At 46.6% G+C, this 12,274-nt stretch overlaps 1 protein-coding gene across 5 annotated transcripts in view; it reads right to left on the bottom strand.

Moving 5' to 3' along the window:
• Window positions 1-12,274, bottom strand: part of TATDN1 (TatD DNase domain containing 1) — a 62,854-nt gene that overhangs the window by 16,315 nt on the left and 34,265 nt on the right. For 2 of the 5 annotated variants that reach the window (XM_021713021.1, XM_008059309.1), the window contains exons 2-5: window positions 9,131-9,274; window positions 8,986-9,028; window positions 1,672-1,757; window positions 1,542-1,582 (exon numbers count right to left, since the gene is read on the bottom strand). In XM_021713021.1, the coding sequence (XP_021568696.1) occupies window positions 1,542-1,582; window positions 1,672-1,757; window positions 8,986-9,028; window positions 9,131-9,274 (314 nt within the window). Of the gene's footprint in view, window positions 1-1,541; window positions 1,583-1,671; window positions 1,758-8,985; window positions 9,029-9,130; window positions 9,275-11,653; window positions 11,718-12,274 lie in introns of all 5 variants that reach the window. The other 3 variants (XM_008059308.2, XM_021713022.1, XM_021713023.1) reach the window with 3 other exon arrangements.

Genomic DNA, 12,274 nt, shown 5'->3' with positions numbered 1-12,274 from the left:
GGGAGAGAGAGAAAAGAAAGGAACGAATCTATGACACAGCTGCCCCTCTAAAGGGTTTCTTCTTTCGAAACCTCAGCACTTACAGCTGACTAGGAAAGCAAGTCAGCTTTGATGAGAACAGTTCTAAATGTGGGACTCCTCAGAAACCATCTGAGAAAATTACTTATTAATTCTTTCTCTGGCAGTTTCTTTTTTGACGAAAGTCAAATAGTTAGGTTGGATTTGTTGTTGTTGCTTTTGTTAATTGTTAAAAACGATTACAGAATCATCCAAATAGAGTCTTAGAAATCAAGCAGGTGGGCCATGAGGTGGCGTCTGAAGGTTACGGCAAATGCCGCCAGGAATCCCAGGGCACTAATGGGAACTCAGCCCCTCTCAGTTCTCAGTACAGTTCCTACAGGAACGCACACCCCAGCCCTGCAGAAGGAACACGTGTTACCAGGAGCAGGAACCACGAGGCAGAGGCCCACGGCTGGGGAGAATGCACAGGACACTGCCCAGCCCGGCGGTGGGGGACGCAGGAGCTCGGTGCCTCTTCCTCCTTCCTTGGCTGACAGTGTCACTGTGACTCCACGTACCAGCATCACAGCTTTTTTGCTAGAGACAGTCGCCAAGTCTCTCCAGAAATTCTATACGAATATTTCTATGTCTGAGCACTTTTCTAAGGCTCTCAAAGGAGGGATGATCTGAGGAATGAAAACCACGCCACAGACGCCCGAAATGGGCAAGGAACGTCTACAAGAAGCATCTCAAGAGTGGCTGGCGTGCTCGAGGGGTGCGGCGACCAGGGCAGTGTAGGAACTACACAGGGAGAATGACTCGGGTCGGAGGCTACAGGAGACGAGGACAGTGGCCGGTGACGGGGCGAGCCGGCAACAGACAGCAAGAATTTAAAAACAGAAACACCAGCTTATGTTGTGCCCAAAATGCAGCCTGAAGAGCATGAAATCAGGGCTGACGGGAGGAACAGGAGAGCAGAAGTGTGTTCACGGGTTTCCGCGCAGCTGGAATCCCACACTCATTCTCGTGCTCTGAGCAGAGCACTTACCGTTGACACCGGGATTCCTGTTTGGACCACGTGTGGCCCGCAAATCCAACAGTAAATGACACGTCTTTCAAAGAGCGGGAAAAGAAGCTTCTAGCTGCTGAACTCTAGGCCAACCATAATAACCACAATGCTTTGGGGTGTCAAACAGGTTGGGGGTGCCTTGTCCAAAATGCCAGGGAACAGAACTTTTTCAAATGTTTAAAGGCTTTGGAATATTTGCATCTACGAAATCACACATTTTGGGGAAGGGACCCAAGTCTAAACATAAAATTCATTTATGTTTTATATACGCTTTATATGCACAGCCTAAGGTGATTTTATAATTTTTAAATGATTTTCTGCATGAAACCAAGTTTGTGTACACAAACTACCAGAAAGCAAAAGTGTCCCTGTCTCACATCAGGGCTTTAAGTTTCAGATCTTAGAGCATTTTGGCTTTTGGCTTTTGGGCCCAGAAGGCTCAGCCCATCTTCAAAACCACTGTCATACTCACCACACCCCCCACACAGCGATCTCTGTGTCTTTTCATGATGTCTGTGAATTAAAAGCAGAGACCTTTTAGCAAAATAGCTTGCTTTTTGCAAAATTCTTAAAATCAAAATGAGGTTTCAGCTTTAACTCACCCAAAAATTCAGCATGTGAGTTTCGACAATGAAGAAACATTGGTAATTTTGTTTGTTCCGCTAGTTCAAACTGTTTTTCAAAATATCTGCATAATTGCAAAAAAAATTTCCTTGTTAAAAGTTGTATTTCAGCATGAGAAAGGTAATTATGTCAAAATCTTTTTTAATTAAAGAAGTTTTATAAGCCGGGCTCGATGGCTCAGCCTGTAATCCCGCGCCTTTGGGAGGCTGAGGTGAGTGGACTGCCTGAGCCCGTGGGTTCGAGAGCCACCTGGGCAACTTGGTGAGACCTCATCTCTACAATAAATCAAAATGAGCTGGGTGTGGTAGTGCGCGCCTGTAGTTCCAGTTACTCGGAAGGCTGAGGGAAAGGATCACCAGAGCCCAGCAGGTTGAGGCTGCGGTGGCCAGGCGGCCAGTGCACTCTAGTCTGGGTGACAGAGTGAGACTCCAACTCAAAAAAAAAAAAAGTTTTATACTCTAGAAATTACAGGACAGAAATTGTGAACTCAGATATTTAAAACACATCATTGGGCTTAGCCAAGGGTTTTTATAACACACAGCTTCTGGAAAGGGACACTTCATTTTCTGGGCTTGCACAATTATTATTATTTTTTCAGTTGAAATCTCACTCTGTCACACAAGTTGGAATGCAGTGGCACCGTCACGGCTCACCACAGCCTCGACCTGCTGGGCTCAGGTGATCCTTCTGCCTCAGCCTTCCAAGTACCTGGCACTACAGGGCACACAGCACTATGCTGACTAAGTTTTTGATTTTTTTGTAGAGATGAGGTCTCGCTGTGTTGCACAGGCTGGTCTCAAACTCCTGAGCTCAAATAATCCTCCCAAGGGGCTGGGGTTATAGGCGTGAACCACTGTTCTTATCTACACAATTATCATCAGAAAATGCACTGCTGTCCCTTGCTACTCGAGCTTGCAGACACCATCAGCAATTAATCCTGATTAATAACAGCTGCAACCCTGAAGCAGCACTTTCCCAGCTCTTGTCTTTAGAGCTCGGAATGGTAGCAGGGAAGGAGCATGGACAAGGCAGGGACGGCGGAAATGAGAGGCAGCTCACTCCAGGGAGAAGCCAAGATGGAGCTTCCCTCTGCACGCTAATCTCTTCCATTTTGCAACCAGTTTTTATGGGTTGCTATAAAAGAAGTTATTGCCACTGAGCAAGAAAAAGAATTTCCTTAAAAGTGAAACCTAAGCTAAACAAGCAGCACAAAAACAGAATTACACTTTTTCATAAATGAAAGTTCATGATAAAGCGGCAGCTAGCTCTGTTTAGAGGCTGTTAGGAGAAAGCTGTTTCCAAGGGCCACATGCCGTGACCCACTTGATCCTCTGGATATTCCCAGACAAAAGCTGGTGTCAAGAGGAGCAGCACCTCGTCCTAGATCACAAGACATGGGACCTCAGAACCAGAAAACCAGTGCTCCAAGTCCAAAGCCAAGGTCAAAGGACTAAAGATGGCTACACTCTGCAGATGCTTCTCCCTGGTCCCAGAGCATCACAACAGCCAGAGGACGCAACAGCTGAAGAGCTCTGCGGTCTTTCTGTTTTCACACCTACTCTCTGTCCTGTCTTCACTCAGAGTCACGTAGGCTTCACTGACAAGGAACAACAGGTGGCTTGTGATTTTCTTAAATGGGCTCACCTCTTCTAGGTCCCTAATTTTTTTTTTTTTTTTTGAGTTGGAGTCTCACTCCGTCGCCCAGACTGGAGTGCAGCGGCCGCTCCCGGCCACCACAGCCTCGACCCGCTGGGCTCCGGCGATCCTTCCACCTCAGCCTTCCAGTAGCTGGAACTACAGGCGCGCGCTACCACGCCCGGCTGATTTTTTGATTTATTGTAGAGATGAGGTCTCGCCGCCCAGGCGGGTCTCGAACCCGTGGGCTCAGGCAATCCCCTCACCTCAGGCTCCCAAAGGCGCGGGATTACAGGTGGTCTGTGTCTTTATTGCCCAATATTTGGGTCCAGAAATCACTCTTACAGATTATGCTGGGCTAGAATAAACAATGTATTTTTAGTTAATAAAGTGTGGAAATCTTACTGCAGCAAAAAAATCAAGGAAAATTTGATGAGAAAAAGACTTTAAGCGTTAACAGCAGTTACTGCTTACCTCTAAAGCACCTCCCTAAAGCAGTGCAAAGTCAGAGATAAGTGTGCTGGGTGACAGCTTTCTGGTGGACCTGGCTTGGGCCGCACTGCAACCTGTGCTGGGCCCCTGCTGGTCACTGGTCTAGACTGAACTGGTGCTTTTTCCACACAATTCCAGGGACAAAGCCACATGAGCACACTACAAGTTCGTAGAATCTAATGGTCACTCTGGAAATGAGGCTCCTGTCACAAGGTAGGCCGAAGTACAGTTTATGAAAAAAACAGAAACTCAAAAAATGTGCCCACAGAATTGTACATCACTTGGGAAAAGAAAGGTCCCTGAGCTCAAGCTAGCTCTGTATCATAAGGAAACCATGTGATTTAAAAAAACCCCAAAATTATTCCTGGCTGGGTGGTAATCCCAGCACTTTGGGAGGCCAAGGTGGGAGAATCACTTGGGCTCAGGAGTTTGAGACCAGCCTAAGGCAACAAAGCAAGACCTTGTTTCTACCAAACAAACAAAACCACAAAAAATTAGCCATGTGTAGCGGCACACAGCCTGGGCAACAGGGTGAGATCCTGACTCAAAGAAAAAAACAAATAACTATTCCTAATAATGCAAATTGAGGAGAACTGGTACAGAGCATCAAATGACTGTTGTCTTTAAAGAAGAAAAACCCACCATAGTAACTAGAAATAACAAGGATTAACAGGAAATAGCAACAGGAATAAGTAACAGGGTATAACTGACATCTATTTAGCGACTTCTCAGCCTGTTTTACTTATGACTTTTTTAAAGTTGATAAAATCACTCGAGTTAGATTTGCTCATCTTAGCAAAGGTGTGATTTGCTTCTGATTATATTACTGTTCCTTACAGGTTAACACGTCTAAAGACAAGAGCTGGGAAAGTGCTGCTTCAGGGTTGCAGCTGTTATTAATCAGGATTAAGCAAATCCAAAAGCCCAGTGTGCTGCCCTGCTGTCCTAAGAGGAGGGGTAGCCCCCCCTGTAGCCTCCGGTGGGAAGGGTGGCCTCAATCTCTCATCTCCAGCGTCCCTATATCTCCACCGGGTTATGTTAAAATCTTGTCTTTCTTTTTTCTTCAAAGACCTACACAGTGTTAACATTTGAAAGCCCCGAGAAAGTGCCCAGAGTAGATTCCTCCGGCTCAGGAGCTCTCAGGAGCCGGAGCTCGGAATGGTAGCAGGGAAGGAGCATGGACAAGGCAGGGACGGCGGAAATGAGGGGCAGGCTCAGAGGTAAACGCGCCGCAACCTACTCGGGCCTTTTCCTTGTCTAAACCCTTTAAAAACTGCTTTGGGCTAAAAGGGTTCGGCTATTACAAAAGAAAAAGTATTAAAAAAAAAAAACCTTTCAAAAGCCCCAACCAAAAAAGATCTCTGGTCTTTTCCTTTCTAATGGTAATATGTCCACTAAGAATAATCTGACAACAGCCATGATGGATTGACTATGGCCCTATAGACTCTACACACTGTATGTTAAGAAATGCAGGCAGCACTACCCCGTCCCAAAGACGAGGACACAGCGAGGCACAAAGGGCAGCTGGAGTCACACCCAGAGGCCTGCGGATCGGAAGGTCACACCTGGAACCCCACGGGACACCGCCCTCCCCCACCACTGATTTTCAGATCCGACATCTCCTGTGCGTGACCTTTTCTGTCTTGCTGCCTAATCCATTACCCAGTTTCAGCTCCTGCTTTTCTCTTCTCATTCGTCTCCCTTTTCTTGACTACATTTTTACTTAAAAGAAACAAAAACAGCCGGGCTCGGTGGCTCTGCCTGTAATCCTGCGCCTTTGGGAGGCTGAGGTGCGTGGACTGCCTGAGCCACCGGGGTCGAGACCCGCCTGGGCAACTTGGCGAGACCTCATCTCCACAATAAATCAAAAATCAGCCGGGCATGGTAGCGCGCGCCTGCAGTTCCAGCTCCTTGGAAGGCGGAGGCAGAAGGATGGCCGGAGCCCAGCAGGTCGAGACTGCGGTGGCCGAGAGCGGCCATTGCACTCCAGTCTGGGCAACAGAGTGAGACTCCAACTCAAAAAAAAAAAAGAAACAAAAACACAGGCTAGGCACAGTGGCTCACGCCTGTCATTCCAGCACTTTGGGAGGCGGAGGCGAGAGGATTGCCTGAGCCCAGGGGTTTGAGACCAGCCTGGGCAACTTGGTGAGACCTCATCACTACAATAAATAAAAAAATTAGCCGGGCGTGGTGGTTCATGCTTGTAGTTCCAGGTATTTGGGAGGCTGAGGTGGAAGGATTGCCTGAGCCCAGCAGGTCGAGGCTGCAGTGGCTGTGAGCATGCCACTGCACTCCAGCCTGGGCAACAGAGTGAGACCACGACTCAAAAAAAAAAAAAAAGACACAAAAACAACAAAACATACGGCCTTGTTTCAGATGGTCTAGAAGCCCAGACCACTATCCACATCCTTCCAAGATAAATCAGACAGCGGAAGCTGAGTGATGGTTTCACGTGGACTGCTCCATAGGAATCTGAAAGAACGCTCTCTGCTGGGTAAGCATTCAGCAGTCACTCCCCGAGGACCTGGGTGCGTGGAGTGTTGCGCCGAGCCGTGGGAGCTACAACGTGGAGACGTGGGGTGCGCCTATGAGTCGCTCAGACGTGGCTTCGGGGGTGGCACGGGGTGACCTAAACACGGCTGCACTGTGTGTTTGGTGCTGGGGCAGGGAGCCGTGTGCACTCAGAGCCCCAGCCTGCAGTCAGTGCACACGAGGGCAGGGAGGAACCAGGCGAGAAGGACCAGCAACCCGAGTGGTGATTACGACCGGTGTGTCTTTCTTTTTTGCCCACTAAATAGCTGGATGTCTTATTGGATGTCTTATTGTTTTTCCTCGAGTCTATCCTTATCGCTATTCTCTGGAAGAGAAAGTCAGTCTTTCCCAACTGCTGTCCCCACACCTTTGCGAGAGCACTTCAGTCTGCATCAATTATGTCCTTTCTTACCCCTCAGGGCATGAGAACCAAGTCTTACCCTTCTTTGTATCATACTGAGCACTGGGTAATCATTTACTGAATGAACTGAGTTTGAACTCCCTTACTGGTGAGCGCTCCACCGGCAGGTGTGTTCAGTCTAAGCTGCTGACATACTGCTCCAAGTTCTGTCTTACTCTGATGACGGCCATGAGTCTTCAGAAGAGTCAAGCTGAACTGATACCATCCGCCTTCCATTTAACGCCAAAGTACTTGAGCGCCGAGTTTCAGGAATTTAGGCCACACTCTGGAGTCAGTGCCTACTCACCCAGGCGAAAAGACAGAGGGGCCCCAAACCACCGGCCCTGCCACGAACCCTGCTCGACACAGTGCATGGTCTGTTAGGCTTAAACTCACCCTGGCTGGAGACAGACACAAAGGTGAGGGACACGACCTGTGGGCTTAACATAAGGAACTACTTAAGATGGACTGGGTTTCTATTTCAGTGTGAACACAAGAACTTCTAAGGTTAAGTGAGCTGACCACGTGACACTCGAGAGAGGTACAGGGCTTTGGAACCTGCTGGGAACCAAGTGCATGTCCCTAAAAATGACACACCAGAAGCTAAACAGTTCTGAAAGGGCTGCAAGAATGAGAGACCACAAAGCAAGAGCATGTGTCCACAGAATGTGACTAACCACGCTGTTCCGCTTGGTGTTGACCCTCACACCCAGAACTCTGGAGCCTGACGGTTAGGCACGACAGACTCCACCATGCTCTGTTCCTCACGAGGGATTTCCCAAGGAGGGTGGACAGGCCAGGATCCTGCTTGTGAGGGTGCAGTACTACACTTCTGGAAGTTCAACCTGAAAAGCTCTTCAGGTCATCAGTCACTGGCCTAATCGTATGATCACGCCACAAAGGACAAAGATGATTAGTTATTAAACATTATGATAGGGCTGGCCAGTATCTTAAGAGAGAACCTAACCCAAATCCTCCTTTGTGTCTACGAAAGTGAGGTGGACAGAGGCTACTTCTTGTCGCTGTATCTGCACACACTGTGAGGTCACAGCTGCCGGCACGGCGCTCCACCAGCACGTGGTGAACGGGCGAGGAACTGGACGACTTCCGCTAGATGCGCAGTCTAAAGCTTCATCACCGTGATCACAAAGATGTTTCTGGGACGCTACGTTTGCTTTTGCTTTGGTTTTGAGTTGGAGTCTCTCTCTGTTGCCCAGGCTGGAGTGCAGTGGCACATTCATGGCCAGCGCAGCCTCGACTTGCTGGGCTCAAGCCACCCTTCCACCCCAGCCTTCCAAATAGCTGGAACTACAGGCACGTACCACCATGCCCAGCTAGTGTTTTGATTTACTGTAGAGACGAGGTCTCACCAAGTTGCCCAGGCTGGTCTCGAACCCGTGGGCTCACGCAATCCTCTCACCTAGGCCTCCCAACGTGCTGAGATTATAGGCATGAGCTACCATGCCTGGCCTGGAATGCTATGTTTTAAATGAAGACTCTGACCTAAGTTTTCTTTTCCAGCTGTAATGCGCGCCCAGGAGCATGACAGCCGCTCAGCTCTACTACAGGGAACCATTGCAGGAAGGCCTGGGGCTGGTGAGCTTCTGAGTTCTCTCAGAAGTCACCTCTTTACAAGGCAGTTATACGATTCTCACAGTTCCACAGTTCCAAACAGCAGCCAATGCCCAGTGAAATACACTTACTTTTCTAGCTCTGGCGATTGACCCTTTAATACAGTTTTTTTTTTTTAATTGACAGAGTCTCACTGTGTTGCCCAGGCTGGTCTTGAACTCCTGGGCTCAAGTGATCCTCCTGCCTCAGTCTCCCAAGTAGCTGGACTACAGGCATGTACCCCTACATTCAGTTTATAATACGCTTTAAAATCCCTTGCTTTGAAATCATATCCTCTAAAAGAAGTTAATCTATCTCACTGGAATTGCTCATGTACAAATGTGTTTGTTAATCAAATAAAAAACAGTATTAAAAGTCTCTATCATGTAAAACTCACCCCTTATTCTACCACTAAAATAAAATTAAATGGTTGACCCATGAGGGAACTATGTGCCTCCCCCTTTGAGCTATATGCAAGTGTGGGTTTCATGACTGTTGACATACAAAGGGAGAGAAAAAACATCCAGTGCTTAATCCAACAACATGCTCAGCGGATACAAAGTTATTTAACGCTCACTCTTAAGATGTTACAGTAACATCTAAAGTCAACAAATCTCCTTACTTGAGCTGAGTGTCTTTGGGGCAAAACTGTAGTCGGTCAAAATCTTTAAAAGATAAAGAAAGAACAATTACTTATTTTACCATTACAACTACAGAAAACAAGTCGGTTACTGTCAGTCACCCTAAGTGGCTCAGCTGGCTCTTACCAAGTCCACACTCCCCAACAGCCACAACTTTGCCCTTGTTGTTTTCAGCAAGATGCAGCAACTCCATTAAGTAAAGTTCAGGGTCATTCTTTTCAAATTCACCACATCTGGTGGGATGACATCCAACCGTACTGAAAAACATATCTAACACAACATCACGTCCCAGGGTTATTCTAAAATATTTTCTCATGTTTATATTTAATATGCAAAAATGAGAGAACACCCAACTATTTCAACTGGCTTTTAACAATAGCCAAACCTTATTCAAATTACCAGAACTGCATTTATGCTAATCATGAGAATTTTTGGAATACTTTCACAAAGTAGGCTATGAATATGAAAAATGCCCTAGCCAGGTGGCATGCACTGACAGTCCTAGCTTTTTGCGAGGCGGAGGCAGGAAGACTGAGCCCAGGCGTCAAGATGAGCCTGGGCAATGTAGTGAGACCCAATTTAAAAAAAAGAAAATTACCTGGATATGTTAATAAAATAATTAACTCAGCTCCTTCGACCACCTGGTATTTATTGAGCGTTGTAGAATAGGAAGTGAAACAGTTTCTTGACCCATCATCATCTAATTGTATCTACCATATTCCCAGTTCATGCGGCTGTCTTGTATTTTTTAACGGTTAAAATGTGTTCCTCTTAGAAAGGTTAACAATGAGGGTGATTTAAGGAGGCAGAAGGGGGATTTGTTTTTCTAATAAAAAGTAAAGCTCACGTATGTGGAGGCCACTTGACAGCCTTCATTGTTGGAACACGAATGAGAAGTCGGAAGGCTCTCTAAGTGGCTTCACTGTGTCTGCACCCACGGGAGGCAGTGCCTTCTTCAGGGCTCATGCCAATGTTTACAAACAAGAAGAGGTCACTTTTCTTTCTTTCTTTCTTTTTTTTTTTTTGAGTTGGAGTCTCACTCTGTTGCCCAGACTGGAGTGCCCACATTTCTAAAGCCTGGGGACACAGGAGACTGGGAGCAGAGTGGCAGAGAGCTGGTCATGGAGGCGGGAGAGTTTTTAAAAGCACAGCAGTTTGGGGATAAAAAAATAAGGACAAAATATTCTTACACCACAGACACTCCTGAAGATGATTTTTATGCCTTTCATCACTAAGAAAAAGTGTCAGTGGATCTTTAAGAGAAGCGTGCATTTTAAACAATCTCCATAAAAATATAGCTTTTAATATGTTCTCATACATAAAGGAAACACAGAATTATGCAGAATGTCTACTCACTCAGTGTCTAGCACATGAGGAATGCAAAAAAAGTCAAACAAACGAATGCCAGATAAATGAGTGTTTTATGGAACTAGGATTCTTCTAACAGTCAATTCCAATACTTGTAAGATTTTATTTTTAAATTTTTATTTGCTTACTTTTGGAGTACGGTCTCATTCTGTTGACCAGACTGGGATGCAGTGGCATGATCACAGTTCACTGCAATCTCGACCTCCTGGACTAAAGCAATCCTCTTGCCTCAGCCTCTCAAAGTGCTGGGATTACAGGCGTGTGCCACAGTGCCCAGCCAAGATTTTAAATGAATGCACAATGTATGAACATAAAGCGAGCACATGAGGAATTATATACAAGGGGGACCCCCAAAAACCCGGAATCATCTTTTGGCGGGTGGGCCTCTTGTATTCCAGGCTTCCCCACCAGATAAGTGTTCTGGGAACCCATCGGCATCAGTGTGCCAGCTAGCGTTGTTGTGAGAGGCTGCATCTGGCTTCAGTGAAATTTTTTTGGAGGCTCTTTCAACGTTTTTCCCCTGGTGGGGAATTTAGGAGCACACCCGCTCACACCGCGCTGAGTGCTCTGAGCGTCCCATCCTCCCTGTGCACCGGATCTCACCCCAAGCAGCCTCTTTCTTTGTTTCCCCGGATGCAAAAAGCCTTCACAGGAAAACCTCTTGCTGATGTGGAAGAGGTGAGACAATAAAAGGCATCACATCTGACAGCTCAAAAACCTTTTGGGGCAGTGGAAAAAGCATATCGATAGGAGCACTGTCTCAAGTGGAGAGGACTCTGAGGGTGACTGAAGTTCAAACGGGTAAGGACAAATACACAATTTTTTATACACAAGCTATTTTTCTTGGAGGGGCCCCCTTGTATCATATTATTTGTTTCCTAGGGTCTTGCACAGTGTCTGGGCTACATGAGAAATCTTTAAGAAAATGATCCATCACGGCTTAAGCCGAAAAAGTTAAGCAACCCATATCTTAAACACACTATAACACACACACACTCTCTACAACAGGAATATTGGAGGTTAAATTATATACCTGGAGAACTTTATTCTCATTAGCTGAAATCTTAAAAATAATCTTTTTAAAGTACTAGGTGAGGGTTTTATCAAACATCTGATATACCGATGAGTACTTTTAATTCTGCCACTGTAATCCTGCCCCACTGAAATCTGTCCATCGGCCTGTTGTTTCTCATCATGATCCATCATATTGTACCCGCAGCAGTTCTCAGAACTTGAAACCACTTAATCCATATTTTTGGGGTAAAAGTAATATGGGGATACCATTTGTTTGTGCCAAATGTAGTGCGTCTTTACTGTCTTGTAGATTTCCACCTGTGATCATAAACTGAAAGAGAAAGAAAGTGAGCTGACTCGAGCGGGCACCAGCGAGCTTCCCGAACACACCTCCTGCCACTCGCTTCCTCCACAGTCTCCTTCCTCGGGGTCTGCCACACAACAACCCTTCCTTTTAAATTCAGCCAGGTGGTCACCTCCCGTGTAGAGTGGCACCTACATGGCTAGCAGATGAAAATTTCGGAGCTTAGCATTTCAGAGTTTGCAGAAAAGCACTGCATAACGTGACTGACCAAGCAGCAAATGACTGCATAACAGGCATGATTGTAACTTTTCTCCTTTCACATTACTGTGAATAATGACTAATATAAGCTCAGAGCTGGAGACTGCAGAACTCAGTCAGTCAGCAGTGTCACTTTTAAGAACTGAGTGGCTCAGCCTGTAATCCCGTGCCTTTGGGAGGCTGAGGTGAGTGGATTGCCTGACCCCGCGGGTTCGAGACCCGCCTGGGTGGCAAGACCTCATCTCTATAATAAATCAAAACATCAGCCGGGCATGGTAGCGCATGCCTGTAATTCCGGCTACTTGGAAGGCTGAGGCGGAAGGATC

This window comes from Carlito syrichta, unplaced genomic scaffold, assembly GCF_000164805.1.
Source record: "Carlito syrichta isolate Samal-C Ts95f unplaced genomic scaffold, Tarsius_syrichta-2.0.1 Scaffold303991, whole genome shotgun sequence".
In the NCBI taxonomy this organism is placed as follows: Eukaryota; Metazoa; Chordata; class Mammalia; order Primates; family Tarsiidae; genus Carlito; species Carlito syrichta.
Note: the sequence above shows the minus strand (reverse complement) of the source record. Positions and strands in the feature narration are given on the sequence as shown.